At 34.9% G+C, this 12,989-nt stretch overlaps 2 protein-coding genes across 5 annotated transcripts in view; both read right to left on the bottom strand.

Annotated features, from left to right (window-relative positions):
* The window catches only part of LOC145796834 (putative receptor-like protein kinase At5g20050), a 32,426-nt gene that overhangs the window by 9,935 nt on the left and 9,502 nt on the right, over positions 1–12,989 (bottom strand). For all 4 annotated transcript variants that reach the window (XM_082882124.1, XM_082882126.1, XM_082882125.1 and 1 more), the window contains 4 exons: positions 9,914–9,937; positions 8,547–8,570; positions 7,797–7,856; positions 7,675–7,707 (listed from right to left, as the gene is read on the bottom strand). In XM_082882124.1, the coding sequence (XP_082738250.1) occupies positions 7,675–7,707; positions 7,797–7,856; positions 8,547–8,570; positions 9,914–9,937 (141 nt within the window). The remainder of the gene's footprint in view (positions 1–7,674; positions 7,708–7,796; positions 7,857–8,546; positions 8,571–9,913; positions 9,938–12,989) is intronic.
* On the bottom strand, positions 405–4,001 carry LOC145797433 (uncharacterized). Its single transcript, XM_082884584.1, has 4 exons — positions 3,192–4,001; positions 2,374–3,052; positions 1,711–2,244; positions 405–1,623 (listed from the first exon to the last, which is right to left on the bottom strand). The coding sequence occupies exons 1-4, from the start codon at positions 3,999–4,001 to the stop codon at positions 482–484; spliced, it is 3,165 nt and encodes a 1,054-aa protein (XP_082740710.1). The 3' UTR covers positions 405–481.

The raw sequence follows: 12,989 nt of genomic DNA, 5'->3' as shown, positions 1-12,989 counted from the left end.
CAAGACCAGTTGGATCCTGAGCAGTACCATCAGAGTATGTGCTTGGAGTTAGAAAGCATAGATGAAGCTAGAATTCTAGCATTAAATAGCATTCTCTTTCAGAAGAAGAAAACAGCCAAATATTATAATAAGAAAGTCAAACACATTGGCTTTGATGAAGGTGATTTGGTATGGAAGACAATACTCCCAATAGGAATTAAAAGCCATAAGTTTGGCAAATGGTCACCTAACTGGGAAGGACCATATCAAATTCATAGAGTTCTGCCTTTTGGAGCATATCATTTGAGAAATTTGAATGGTTATGTGCATCCCAAAAAGATTAATGGCAGATATTTGAAGCCTTATTTTCTTACTCTTTGGGAAACACAAGGAATAAAATAAACACTAAGTACAAGAACACAAGATTACTCAGATGATAGACAAGAATTTGTTTTTTCATAAAGAGTCAAGTACATCATGCCACATATTGGCCCAAAAATCATTACAATGTTTTAATTGTTTTTGTACAAACAGATTTCCTATTGGTAAATGATGAGAATAGTTGAATAGCTGCAGCCATTTCTCCCTTTCGATCGACCAGTCCTTGGTTGGTGATTTGCAATTTGGTGTTAGTTCGGACTAAGGCCTGGTTCACTGCAGAAAGCTCCTTTTCAAGTTGAGCTTTCCTCTCCAGCAGTTGAATTCGAAAGTGAGAGGTAGAGGAGTGTTGTTCCTTAAGCTTTGACACTTCAGTATGCACTTGGGAAACAAAACTCTGGTCTCTAGCCAATTTCTCATCCGCAGCCTTGGCAGCATGACAAATGCTGATGTAAAAGTCGATAGTAGCTGTTGCCTGGGATAGATGACTTGAGACATTCATGCCGGACTGCTCAACAATTTTGCAGCATTGAAGAAACCCATTTCTAATTATAGGTCTTTGTAGAGCCTCGAAGGGAATCCTCGAAAAGGAGATTAACAGTTCCAGGCAGGTGTCTAAGTCTATCAAAGGTACAGCAGGCTTGCTGCTGGAGGAAGAAGAGCTCTCAAAAATTTCCAGCAAAGAGTCAGCTAAAACTAATGGCTCAGCTTCCTTATTGAATGTTGGAGAGGTAGAGGGTATGTCGAAGAGACTAGCTAGTCTTGCTTCGAAGACATCAACCTCATCCATAAACATAAGGGGCGCAGAAAGAGTTGTGGTGGAAGACACAGAAGACTGCATAGGGATAGGAGAAATGGGTGAAGCATCTTTAGCAGTCTCCATGGTCCTAGCCACCAATGAATCAAGTGAAGAAGGGCAGGAGGTAGGTAAAGGTGATAAACCACGGGTTGGAGAGCTACCAGCACCCTCAATAGGGGGATCAACTGCTATCAGAGATGGAGTAGCAGTTGGAATTTCCTTGGATGGAGGAGGAGGAGCAAGGCTCGAAAGAGAAGTAAATTGAGGAAAGTTGAGGGTCAAGTAAGGAAGATGTGGAGTCAAACCAAGAGAAAGAAGTGCAGGAATGCTTGGCCTCAGGGAAAGTGCAGGAAGTGTAGACCTTGGAAGTGGGAGTATGATTTGAATAGCCCTCACATCCTGCATCTGATCAATCTCAACTGAAACTGAGGGAGGCCTCATTGGAAAGATAAACTCAGTAGTTGTTGCTGCAAGAGGAAGAAATGTAAAGCGATGTCAAACTTCAATACCAAAAGCTGACAAGGGAAAAACAACAGAAGTATGAAAGAAATTACCTGCTCCAGAAGTATCGGCAATGATGGGAGAACTACGAAGGGAGTAATGTCCGGCAGTTTGTTGCCTTCTTGCAGTTTTCCTTTGTAGTGCATTAGCAGCAGCGGCTTCATTTCTCAGAAATTGTTGCTGCCGTCTCTTCTCAGCTCTCTCGAAGACAATTATGACCTTGGAATGTTCCTGCTCTACTGCCTTGGCAGCTGCTTCATGAATGGGGTCTTCAACCAAGTCAATAGCGGGAACAGTCACTTTCTTTCTCTTCCTTCTTGGCAATGATACTACCGGCTCCTTTTCGACCTCCCTTTCTTCAACTTGGGGTTCAGATTCTTCAGAGGTAAGTTCTTTCTCTACTATTGTGGTAGTTGCCTCGTCAGTAGGATTTTCGATTATATCAGAAGGGGAGACAGCCACCCTTTGTCTCTTTGTTCTTTGCAAAGGTACTTCTTGCTCTTGCTCAACCTCTCTCTCTTCTGTCTGAGATTCAGATTCCTCAAGAGGGAGGATTAGCTTCCTTTTCTTTTTTTGTTGTTGTCTCTCTTGAGAGTAGCTAAAGTTTCAGCTCTTTTAGGGGATTCTTCTTGTGGGGACCCTGCACCAAAAAAAATATGAGTGTAAAGGAAACAAACAAAAGATTCAAAAAGAAAAAGGGACATGAAAATACTAACCTTTTTTTGAGGCAGCTCTAGTGACTCTAGATGGAAGGGGTGAAGCTGCAGGAGCAGTTTTGGCAGCTTCAGGAAGAGGGGAAATGTTCTCAACTGTTGCTGACTTAGCCTTCGAAGGCACTCCTAACCCTATTAGCAAGTCATGAGGGTGTACAGATAGGCGCACTTCTATATTGGCTGTCCACCAGTTCTGGAATCTTTTCAAAACTAAGCCATATGGAAGAAAGGAGACAAATTGAAATTCATTCAATTCCTTAAGTAGTTTGAATATTGCCGCCTCTAGCTTTGATTTGGATATTCTCAAGTCTCTAGTCGTAAGGTGGACATTCGAGAGACTGCAAAGTGGAACAGGTATCCCTTGAGTGAACCCAAATTGTCTAGCAAACTGAGAAGGGCAATACACCTCAGATATGCATTTATAAGCTCGAGGGTTTAAAGTGCCAATGAACAACTCCGTTGGTAGCAGTATAGAAGCCCACATATCTTTATGAGGTGAGGTGGAGCACTCTTTATCAGCCAAAAAAGTTTGCAGCCAGGCAGGTCCTTTATTGGCATCGAAAGGACAAAAGAAGGAGGCAGATGGAGAAATAGGGAGTTGGTGAAAGAAAGCAAGGTAATAAGCAAAGGAAGCAGGATAAAGAACAATCCTGGCATACTTCTCTCCATAGGTGCTAGGATCCTGAATAAGGAATTTCAGGCATTTAGAATGCAGATCAGTGAAATAGGCGAAGAGTCAGAGCTGGAGCACCCAGAGGGGACCTCCTTGGTTAACATCAAGAGGTTTTTCACAAAATTGGGAGGGAGCAAGCTCTGTAAACATGACCTAAAAGATAAGGAGCAAGAGCTATACGTTTTTTCAAGACAAGTGCCTTCGCGAGTGGAGCGAACTCAGGCATAATCCTCTGAGATGATGTGCAAAAGAGAAATTTGCATAACCAGTATAAAATGAAGGAAAAGAGTTCTCTGTCTTTCACGGGGCCTTCCCTTTTATTTTCAGCCTTTACGAAGTCACTGTAAGATGAGTTTAAGGCTGGAAGGGAAAATTTGACAGGGAGGTCTGGGTAGTTGGGAGTGAAAGGAGAGCCAAGGGGTGAAAGCCCTAAGAGATGGCAAATATCAAGAACGGTGGGGGCCATCATGCCGCACCGAAATTGGAAGAAATTAAAAGCCATATTCCAAAAACATAGAGCAGCAGGAATTAAAAAGGGGTCCTCAAGAATGATGAACCTGGAAAGACGAAGGGCGTCGAGGATACAAAGCTCCTGTAGGTCATCTTCTTTCGCAGGTACAACTCTGTCATACCATTCCTCCCATTCGATTCTCAATGTCGGCCAGCAACGATGAGGCCGGGTCATTCTCCAATTGCTCCAGTCAAGCCCTCCTTCGTAAAGAAGAAAATGGTCCTCCAAACGGGGGTATAAAGCTGGAAGTTGGTCAAGGGCTTCCCGAAAGATGGGACCTAGGACGTACTCTTGTTGGTTGCTGTGGCGAGGAACAAAGAGACGTCCATCTATGGCGCTTGGCCCACCAGTTGTTAGCTTGGCGATTTCTTCATCAATACATTGTTTCAAAGCCATGGTAGGGCTGATACGGTCGCTAGCAAGTACCTTCAGCGAGGAAGGATCCATTGGTAGCAAGCAGCAAGGAAGAGAGGGTTAACAGAAGATCGGTAGAAAGAAAGGTTTGTGCGTTAAAAGAGCAAGTGATTTCAGAGCACGAAACAAAAGGGTTTTTAAAGCTTTTGTGTCTGGAAAATATATTGCATAAGTCGTTAAGTACTAGAAGTACGAATACGAAGAGTTTCCTTCAATATTGATTTTTTTGGAGGGAAAAACACAGCCCAGATGCTGAGGCGAGCTTCGAAGTAAAATATTTGGCTTCGAAGCCAAATTTTGGCGCCAAAAGCCAAAAAACAAAGGCTTCGAAACAGAGAAGCCGGCTTCGAAGCACATTTCCATACCTAAAAATATAAGAATACTCAAGTGTTTGTTTTACTCTAAAGGGTTTAAAGACCTGTTTTTAGGTTTCTTAACGAAGGTGATGTCTTTCGAGGCAAAACTTGAGACTTTTTGAGGATGAGATTTTGTGTTCGAAACATCAAAACCAATGGTTGGTTTATAGAAAAGTTGTCTGTTGAACTAAAATAGCACGAATTGTTGTTCGAAGCAAAAGATGGTCAATTTAAAACTAAATTGATCATACTAACCATGATTAGATGTTGTTTATGGTTAAAACAAGCTTTAAGTGTAAGATTGCTAGATTCGAAGCACTGATTCTAATTCAAAATCAGCCAAAACTGTCAATTGTATTCCATAAATTGGAAAGGTTCACGTTGATTCTTAGTGTTTCATTTTTTGAGTCCATATTCGAAGAATAAGATTGTTCAGTTTGAAGCTCTGAATTGGCTTTTAAAGACAAATGGAAACAGGGTCGAATAATGCCAAATACAGAAGAATTTTATTTATATTAAAGCCAAGGCAATTACATCGAATGACTCTATCTGGGTATAAACTCAAGCTCATAAAAATAAGGAATGGAATAAATAACAAGATCATGAAATTTAGTCCAACAATGATTAATGAATTTTTGTTCTTTCTTTATTATATCTTCTATTTCTTCTAACATTGGCTGCATGAGTTGATGTGCTCTCACTTCGTAGTAGAGCTCTTCAGCCTTTATTTCGAAAGCTTCCTCTCTCAATCTTTGTTCCAATTCGTCTATGACCAAGTCATCCCAATACGTAGAATCCTTATTCTTGAAATCATCGAATTCTTCGATGAAGTTCTCTGCTTCGTACTGGGCATGAATTCGAAGAGACGAAAGTTGGTCTAAAGATTGTGTAGTGGCCATAGAATTTCGATGCTAGTAGAGGAGCAATGGAAGTTGGTCTAGGAACATATGAAGTTCAGCTTGGGCAAGGGGATTAAGGACATGGCCCCTAGTCAGAATATCACAAGCCCATCGAAGGTTCTTGAGAGGGACTTCGTCCTCAAGAACATTGATGGGCAAGTGAGAGAAAGCTGCAAGTAGAAGTTGAGCTTGTTTCTGCTCAGTTGGAGTAGGGGAAGGTGGAGGTTTGTAAGGTGGAAAGACTTTATCCATGGAAAGGGTAAGCCTCAGTCTCTCTGTCCAGCAAAGAGTTAGAGGAGGGGAAGGTGTGGATGCTTCAATTTCAGGAGATAGAGAAGAAGGTGTGGATGCTTCAATTTCAGGAGATGAAGAAGAAGGTGTGGATGCTTCTATTATGGGAGATGGCACGGGAGCAGAAGGAACAAAGCCATTAATATAATCGAGCCAGTCAGAAGAACAAATCTTCGCCTTCTGGGCTAAGAATGATGGGTTGTACCCTTGTGCTTCTTCTAGGCGCCGGGCAGCGTGCACTATCTTTGTAAGCATGGAGGATGTGTACCATGCTACAAGCAGATTCTCCTCCAAACTACGTCGATGGTCAATGGGCACGTAGGGGTAGACCACTGAACTTCGAGCGTAGGAAGGAAACTCTAAAGGGCCAGTGAACTCAACAAAATGATGGTTGATTCGTTCCCTCAGATCACAAGTCTCAGGTGTTGACCAGCTTGTCCAGTCAGAAACCTCAGAAGAGGAAGAAGTTGCAGCTTTATCCCATGCAGAGGTTTGTGAAGAAGAGTTTCCCAAGTCCATATTTGTAACTTTCCAAATCAAGGGTTTGAGAGCAGTTTGTTCGAAGTACAAGGGGGAGTTAGAGGAAGAACTTCTTGTATCTATATCTGCAACTTTTTGAATCGAAGGATTAAGGGCAATGTGTTTGTAATCCAAAGGTTGGTAATTTGCAAAGGCTTCCATGACCTGAATATAGAAAGGTGGGTAAAGATGGCTAATTAATGCGTGGAAGTTCTTTCGAGGAAGGGCAGCATTATCATATGACTCTTCGTGTGCTCGATCAATGGAGGGAAAAATTGATTCGGCCATAGAAAATGTATCAGTCTGTTCGAATACTAAGGTGGTGGAGGTGTTCAAAAGATTGAATGAGAGTTTTAATGCAGATGATGAATGATAGTTGCATTCCTAGGGGAATGCAAACCCCATACACGTTCTAAAAAATACGGGAGAAAGGCTTTGATCCACTAATATCACCAAGTATTGGGTATATTAGTGCAGGGGGCAATGTTGGCTACATATTTTGTAAAAGGCCAGTTACAATTCGACGCGTGGCAGAGTAAGGGTAATATATGAAGATTATTTAAGTCTTCGATCCTGATCGTATACGTGGCAGTTAATATTGGTTCTCACGTGATCTGAGTAGCATTGGATCAGTAAAGAGATGCAAGGTGACGTGGCTTCAACGGTTACTTACATTCAAATTCAAATATAGGAGGGAAGCCCAACTGCAAGTGATGGCGTAGTGGAACTACTTATAAGTCAGCATGATCAGCGATCATGGAGGAGCAGTTCGACGGTTTGAAGTGCAGTTCGATGGTCATCCTTGAGAAATATAAATAGCAGAGAAGGTCTCAGAAAAAACCCCCAGACTCAGATCCAACAAACCAGTCTTACTTTACATATTTTTCTTTCTAGTTTTACATTTCCAGTCTTTACATTTCCTGTTTTTTACATTCCTGTACTTTAAATTCCTGCACTGCACTTCATTCATAGGAGTAGTTTCAAGTAGATTGTCGTTGTAAACCTCTACGAGGCTGAGTTTGGATCATTGTAAGTTTTTCATACCAATGAAATACTTCAATTGCTCTTTATTTAACCGTTCTTGTGCTTAAATTCTCCTAAATCAAGCCACCAGTAAAAGTCCTCTTCATTGAGACTGAAAGAACTACAACACAATCGTCTGATAATTGGTTGGCAATTAAGATTCTGTAAGGACTGATTGATCCTTACTGGCATGCTCGCAATTACAAAAATAACATTTGAAAGCCAAAAAGCCAACAATAGCGTAACTAATATTATAATGAATCATAATTAACATCACAATATGTATAACCAAGTTATATAATTAAGTCATAATTAATAACATAATAGATCATAATCAAATATTATAAATATTGTAATTACGGGGCATATGATATGTAACATTTCTCGTAATATATGTTAACAATTGGGTCAAATCAGGCCACAAGAAACATTCCTAAATCCAACCCATTTAATAAGCAGGCTTCAAAAGTCATCCTAACCCAACTTTGTGAGCTTCAATATCAATCTTTAGTCTTTAAAAAATAAGCTTGACAGCCCATCAGGTCGTGCCCAACCCTAATCCACCTTAAAATCAATTGACAAAATAACTTTTTCCAGTTAAAAAGGGGAGTAATTTACCTATGATTTTGAGATCGTAACCCCAATAACGATCTATAACAAAAATTAAACAAAAATCAGTCGACATGCATAAAAATTACAAATAAATTAAACTAAAATCCAGAAATGAATAAGGAACTCACATTGACAATGCGGAGGACTCCACCCTGGAATTTGAACTTGAAAGACACACAACCTTAAAACTAACCATAATGAAATTTTCAATTAGTCTTAATTATCAAAGTGATCAAAAGAGTCTTGATAGGAATGAAGTAACCGAATGAGATCCCACGATATGAACATTGGTATGATAAAATTGCACCGCAACATATTAGAGTTTTTGGAATTAATATTTTTGATCTTTAAAAGTAAAAATCTTATTGCAAAATATATTAATTCTTATTATCGCAATAATAATTGTTAAAATGTTGTTTTGAAAAGTCAAAAATAGAGTTTTAGTGACAAAATTTTGAAAATTAATAAGGAGCTTTTATTGTTTTCTTGCTCACTACAATAAATTAAGATTTTAAAGATTAAAATTTAAAGATAAAAGTACTTGTTAGGTAAGAAATATTCTTATTGTCAAAAATGTCATTATTATATTTTTAACGATGAAATTTGAACATTAGTATTATCATTTTACGACCAAAATTTGTCTCTAATTTTTTTTTTTGGAATCAAATTATTTTGTCACTAAAATGCATTTAATAGCAACATTAATAAATTTTTTGTCACTAAAAGTCATGTTTTTTACTTTTAAAAACATCTTTTTAATGACTATTATCACAATGACATGAATTGGTTCTTAAATATTTTTTGCAATAAAAATTTCACACTCTTATAGGTTGTAATGACTTTGAAACAAATATGAATGGAGAAGGGAGAATACATACAAAAGTAGACATCACTCAACGTATCTGCATTTTTTGAAAGAAATAAACAGTGTTAGAGACCAAAGCATTACTATTCCGTGGAATGTAGAAATTTGCGAACATTAACTACTAAGAGATAAAAGGTCAATCCCAAAGCCTGATTTCTCCTTTAATTTTACAAACTAGTGTTCCATTTGGCTTCTTGTTTTTCAATTTGGACAATAAGAATTTTCGTTAACGATTCGAACCCCACTGGGGGTCACCCCAGGAACCCCAGTCCACTGTGATCGGCTAGTTTTCTTTTTTTGTTTTTTAGTCACCAACCCCACGTGTGTGTGGGGTGGTAAGGGTGGGGAAAGTGGGGGTCTCAATCGGGTCTGAAGAATTTTTTACTTTCAAAATGATCTTGCGGATTAACTGCATACCATATTTTTTTATTTAAAAAAACAATCCCCAATGTATATTCCAGGGCAATTACACTCTCATAGTTCACTTTGTTTTTGAGGCTCACTAAAAGTCCATTTTTAGTCGCCAAAAGTTGACTTTTTAGTTTTTCCGACTAAATTTTTTAGTCGCTGGACTATCCTTCTGTCTAGATACTATTTGGGCTTGTGAGACCCGTTACAGGTTCTATTTTGATATTTTAAACCATTCATTTTTTAAGATCTTTCATGTATATCATCTACCAAATTCAATCCGATAACTCTAACTTCTTTAATTTATTGTCTTTGTCACCCAAAAAAAAAATGGATAGGCTATTTTAAAAAATATGCTTATCTTCTAATTTTTGGAGACATTTCAATAAATTGAACAGTTTGTAAATATTAGATTGTTCATTTTTTTTTTTAAATAATGTACATGAAGGATTCTATAAAATAAATCATTCAGATTATCGAAATAAAACTCGAGATGAGTCCCATGGACTCGAACAACACTCTCCAGTCCAGAGATTTTGGAGTGCAACCAATTTTTTCCCTTGTTTTTTAAATATCTTCTAATTACATTGATTAAGTATTAGATTTCTAACTCTTGTTTTAATGCCCATGTATGAAAAAAAACACTTGTTTTAATGTGTTTCTTTCTCACTGACTATTTTAAATAAGTAAAAAATAAAACATAAGAATAAAAATAGAAGAATAAAAGTCAGAGGGTGAAAATGATAATTTGCACTATAAAATTTTAAAACAATTCTAGAATGATCAAATCAAGCAAGTCAAACTTAAGTTTCACAGATTTGTGAAATAGTTGAGAAAATGAATCAGTATTACGGAGGCGGTGTCCGGCCCAGAGGAGCTTTTTGTGTTTTCTTCTAGACAAAATTTGAAATAAACGTTGTGTGATTGCTTAGAAATGAAACAGATATAGATGGAGGAGGGGGGAATACTTACACGCCAAGTAATATTTCAACCCATCTGCAATTTTTGAAAGAATAAATAGTGTTAGAGATCAAAAACATTACTAGTCCCCTTGAAATATAGAGATATTAATGTGAAAACGAGAACATGAGACTGATGGAAACTAGTAGAAATTAAGTAGTTAAGCCGAAAGTCTGATTCCTCATTTCAATTAACCTTGTCTTGTCTATCATTTCAAAATTATGTGTTTCATCAAGCTTCTAGTTTTGGAGTTTGTACAAATAAAGATACATCATGCGTATCTTTTGTATTTTGTTAACGGTGACATCAGCTCATCACTAATATGTAGAATAGAAAAACTCACTTTCAAATGTAATTTTTTATATTTCAAAATAAATTCTACACATATACATATAGTGAGGGTTTTTATGCATATATTATAATTTGTTATTGAAGGATTTCCCCCACCCCCCTTTCTTTTTCATAATTGTATGTAGATATACATGTATTGAATTTTATTGAAATATAGAAAAAATGTACAATGTGTATCTCTAAAAAGGTGTATATGGTAAGGAATGAAGGCTATGAATGTTTGTAGTATGTAATATGATACTTTGTGATAAAGTTACGAATAGTAAATTTATGGTGTGCACTTTAAAATTATGAATTGTGAAATTGTGATACTTTGTGATTTTTTTTATGACATTTTATAATTTTTGTTATTACATTTTAGGGATAGAAAAGTTATGGCAACTTTTGCTATGAGAAAAGTTATGACATTTTATGATCCGTGTTACGAAATTTTGTGTAAAAATAATGAAGCATATAGCATATGCACCTTTTTAGAGATGCAAACTATAAGTAACTTCAGGCCGGTCCTGAGTTATTAGGGGCCTAAGGAGAATTTTTTAATTGGGCCCTTCATATATCATTACTCCTCCCCCCCCCAAAAAAAATTTGTTTGGATAAATAAAAATGGATAAAAATTTATTTCTATTGCATTACAATTTAACAAAATTTAGATAACAAATATATATATATATATATATATATAATACTTGAACTTTAATTAGTTGAATCAAATCTTTATTTTTTAGCTTACCAATGCTATAATAACTAAAATTAATTGGGGATAAGGATGAGAATTTTCGACACAATTCAAACAATATTTAAAATTGGCAAGTTTGGGTTGACTATTTTTCAACATGAATCCAAGTATGACACGACTCAATAACATGAATTATTAGTTATATATTTTAATGTTCGCTAAGGGATGCCATGATATTTTTTTAATCTTTTATTTAACTCCATCTAACTGAATAAAAAAGTATGTAAAATAATAATTAAGGCTAATATCTTTTTTTTTATTTAAGATATGTATTTTTTTTGTTACCTTTTAGAGTCAATCTAGTAAAAAATATAAAGTAATAAGGTACAATTTTTTTAATTAGAAAAATTAAATTGAATTAAAATAAAATATTCTATGAATAATTTCATTTAGTAGAAATAAATTTTACAAAATTTAACTTATGGGAAAAATTTTAATCTCTCCATATACTTGCTAAGTTATTTTTAACTAAAAATGAAAGTTTTCACATTAAATATCAATCGAATACGAATCAAAATAACACCATACGATAACATGAAAATAAATGAATTGAGCTAATATTGAAATCATTATGAAATAACACGACATGATACACTTCCCTTGTTGAGGGCCCTAAATTTTGTTCAAAATTGAGGGTCTGAGGCGACTAACTTAGTCGCCTCACCTTAGGGCTGGCCCGATAAGCAACTCCATTTAATATTTTTTGAAAAAACTATAAAAAAAAACTTAGGGTTTTACTCTTATAACAAATGAATTCTAAATTTTTAATTTTATTAATTTAAATTTAAAATTTATTTTTAATCTAAATTATCTGCATATTTTTGATAAGTACAATTGAGGGGAAAAAAGAGTTATTTATACATTTTATATACATCTATATTAATTTTTATGATTAAAATATTATTTTCTGTCAATTGTTCCTAACAAAAATAGGGGAATTGTTTAGATTGAGAAAAAATTACTAAAAAATTAAGATTTAAATTGACAAAATTTAAAAATAAAGATTTATTTTGTTACAAGAGAGTCAAACTTTAGAGTTTTTATTATTTATATTTTTTTATTATTGTTGTAATTTTTCCATATGTGATAATAATATAATGCTCATTATAAAAATTAAAATAATAAAAAATAGGAAAATTTAGTCAAAAGTCCTTTAAGATAATTGTATAGTGTTAAACAAATATTTTCTAGGATAAATTACACTGACACTCCTTGAGATTTCTGTTTAATATAGATTTTCCCATCACGTTTGAAAAATTACATTCCGCACCTTGAGGTTTGTAATCTTATTACAAATTGTCCCTGAATTACTGGTGTCATGCCCTAATTTTTTTTAAATGACCATTTTACCATTTTTCTTACCATTTATTCTTTCTATCACCATGACTACATTCTACAATATTTAATTATTAAATTTATCTGAATATATTCTTATTAAGTGATGATATATAAAAATAAATTTTATATAAAATTTTTAAACATAATGATAAAGTTTAATGGTGACTTTTCACTTTAAAACAAAATATCCATAAGCATGATTTATATTTACAACATCACTATCATAATATTTTTATGATTTTTTTTTTTTGTATAAATTTTTATATATGAATAGAATTTTTCATTTTTATTTCTACCATCAATTTTCTTTCTCGTCTACTCACCCACATTTATTACATTATTATCAAGCACTGTCATTCACATTTATTACGTATTATTGAATTTTTGTATTTTTATATTTTTTGTATTTAGTGAATTTTAAAAATAAAATCACAAAATATATTTAGATTAAGTGTATCTAAAAATAAAAAATAAAAAATTGCTTAAAATATTAAAAAAATTTAGTAAAAATAAAAAAATTCAATTTTTTGTGTGAATTAAACCAAAAATATGATTGTTATTTCTCTTAAAATGACATGAACAAAATATCAGTATTGTTTTATTATTTTATATGTATGAAGGTTAAAAGACAAATTTGTCATTTTAATCTGACAAGAGATAAAT

This window comes from Camellia sinensis, chromosome 8 (assembly GCF_055761805.1).
Source record: "Camellia sinensis isolate YWXY chromosome 8, ASM5576180v1, whole genome shotgun sequence".
NCBI classification, from domain to species: Eukaryota; Viridiplantae; Streptophyta; class Magnoliopsida; order Ericales; family Theaceae; genus Camellia; species Camellia sinensis.
This window is presented reverse-complemented; position numbering and strand designations above follow the sequence as displayed.

Bases quoted from the DNA above. Each gene is read 5' to 3' on its own strand.
- LOC145797433 (XM_082884584.1), bottom strand. From the start codon at position 4,001: ATGGATCCTTCCTCGCTGAAGGTACTTGCTAGCGACCGTATCAGCCCT. The intron at 3,053-3,191 runs GTTTACAGAGCT...TTCCTTATTCAG, and splicing joins CTCCTTATCTTTTAGGTCAT to GATCCTAGCACCTATGGAGA. The intron at 2,245-2,373 runs GTTAGTATTTTC...GCTACTCTCAAG, and splicing joins TAGAGCTGCCTCAAAAAAAG to AGAGACAACAACAAAAAAAG.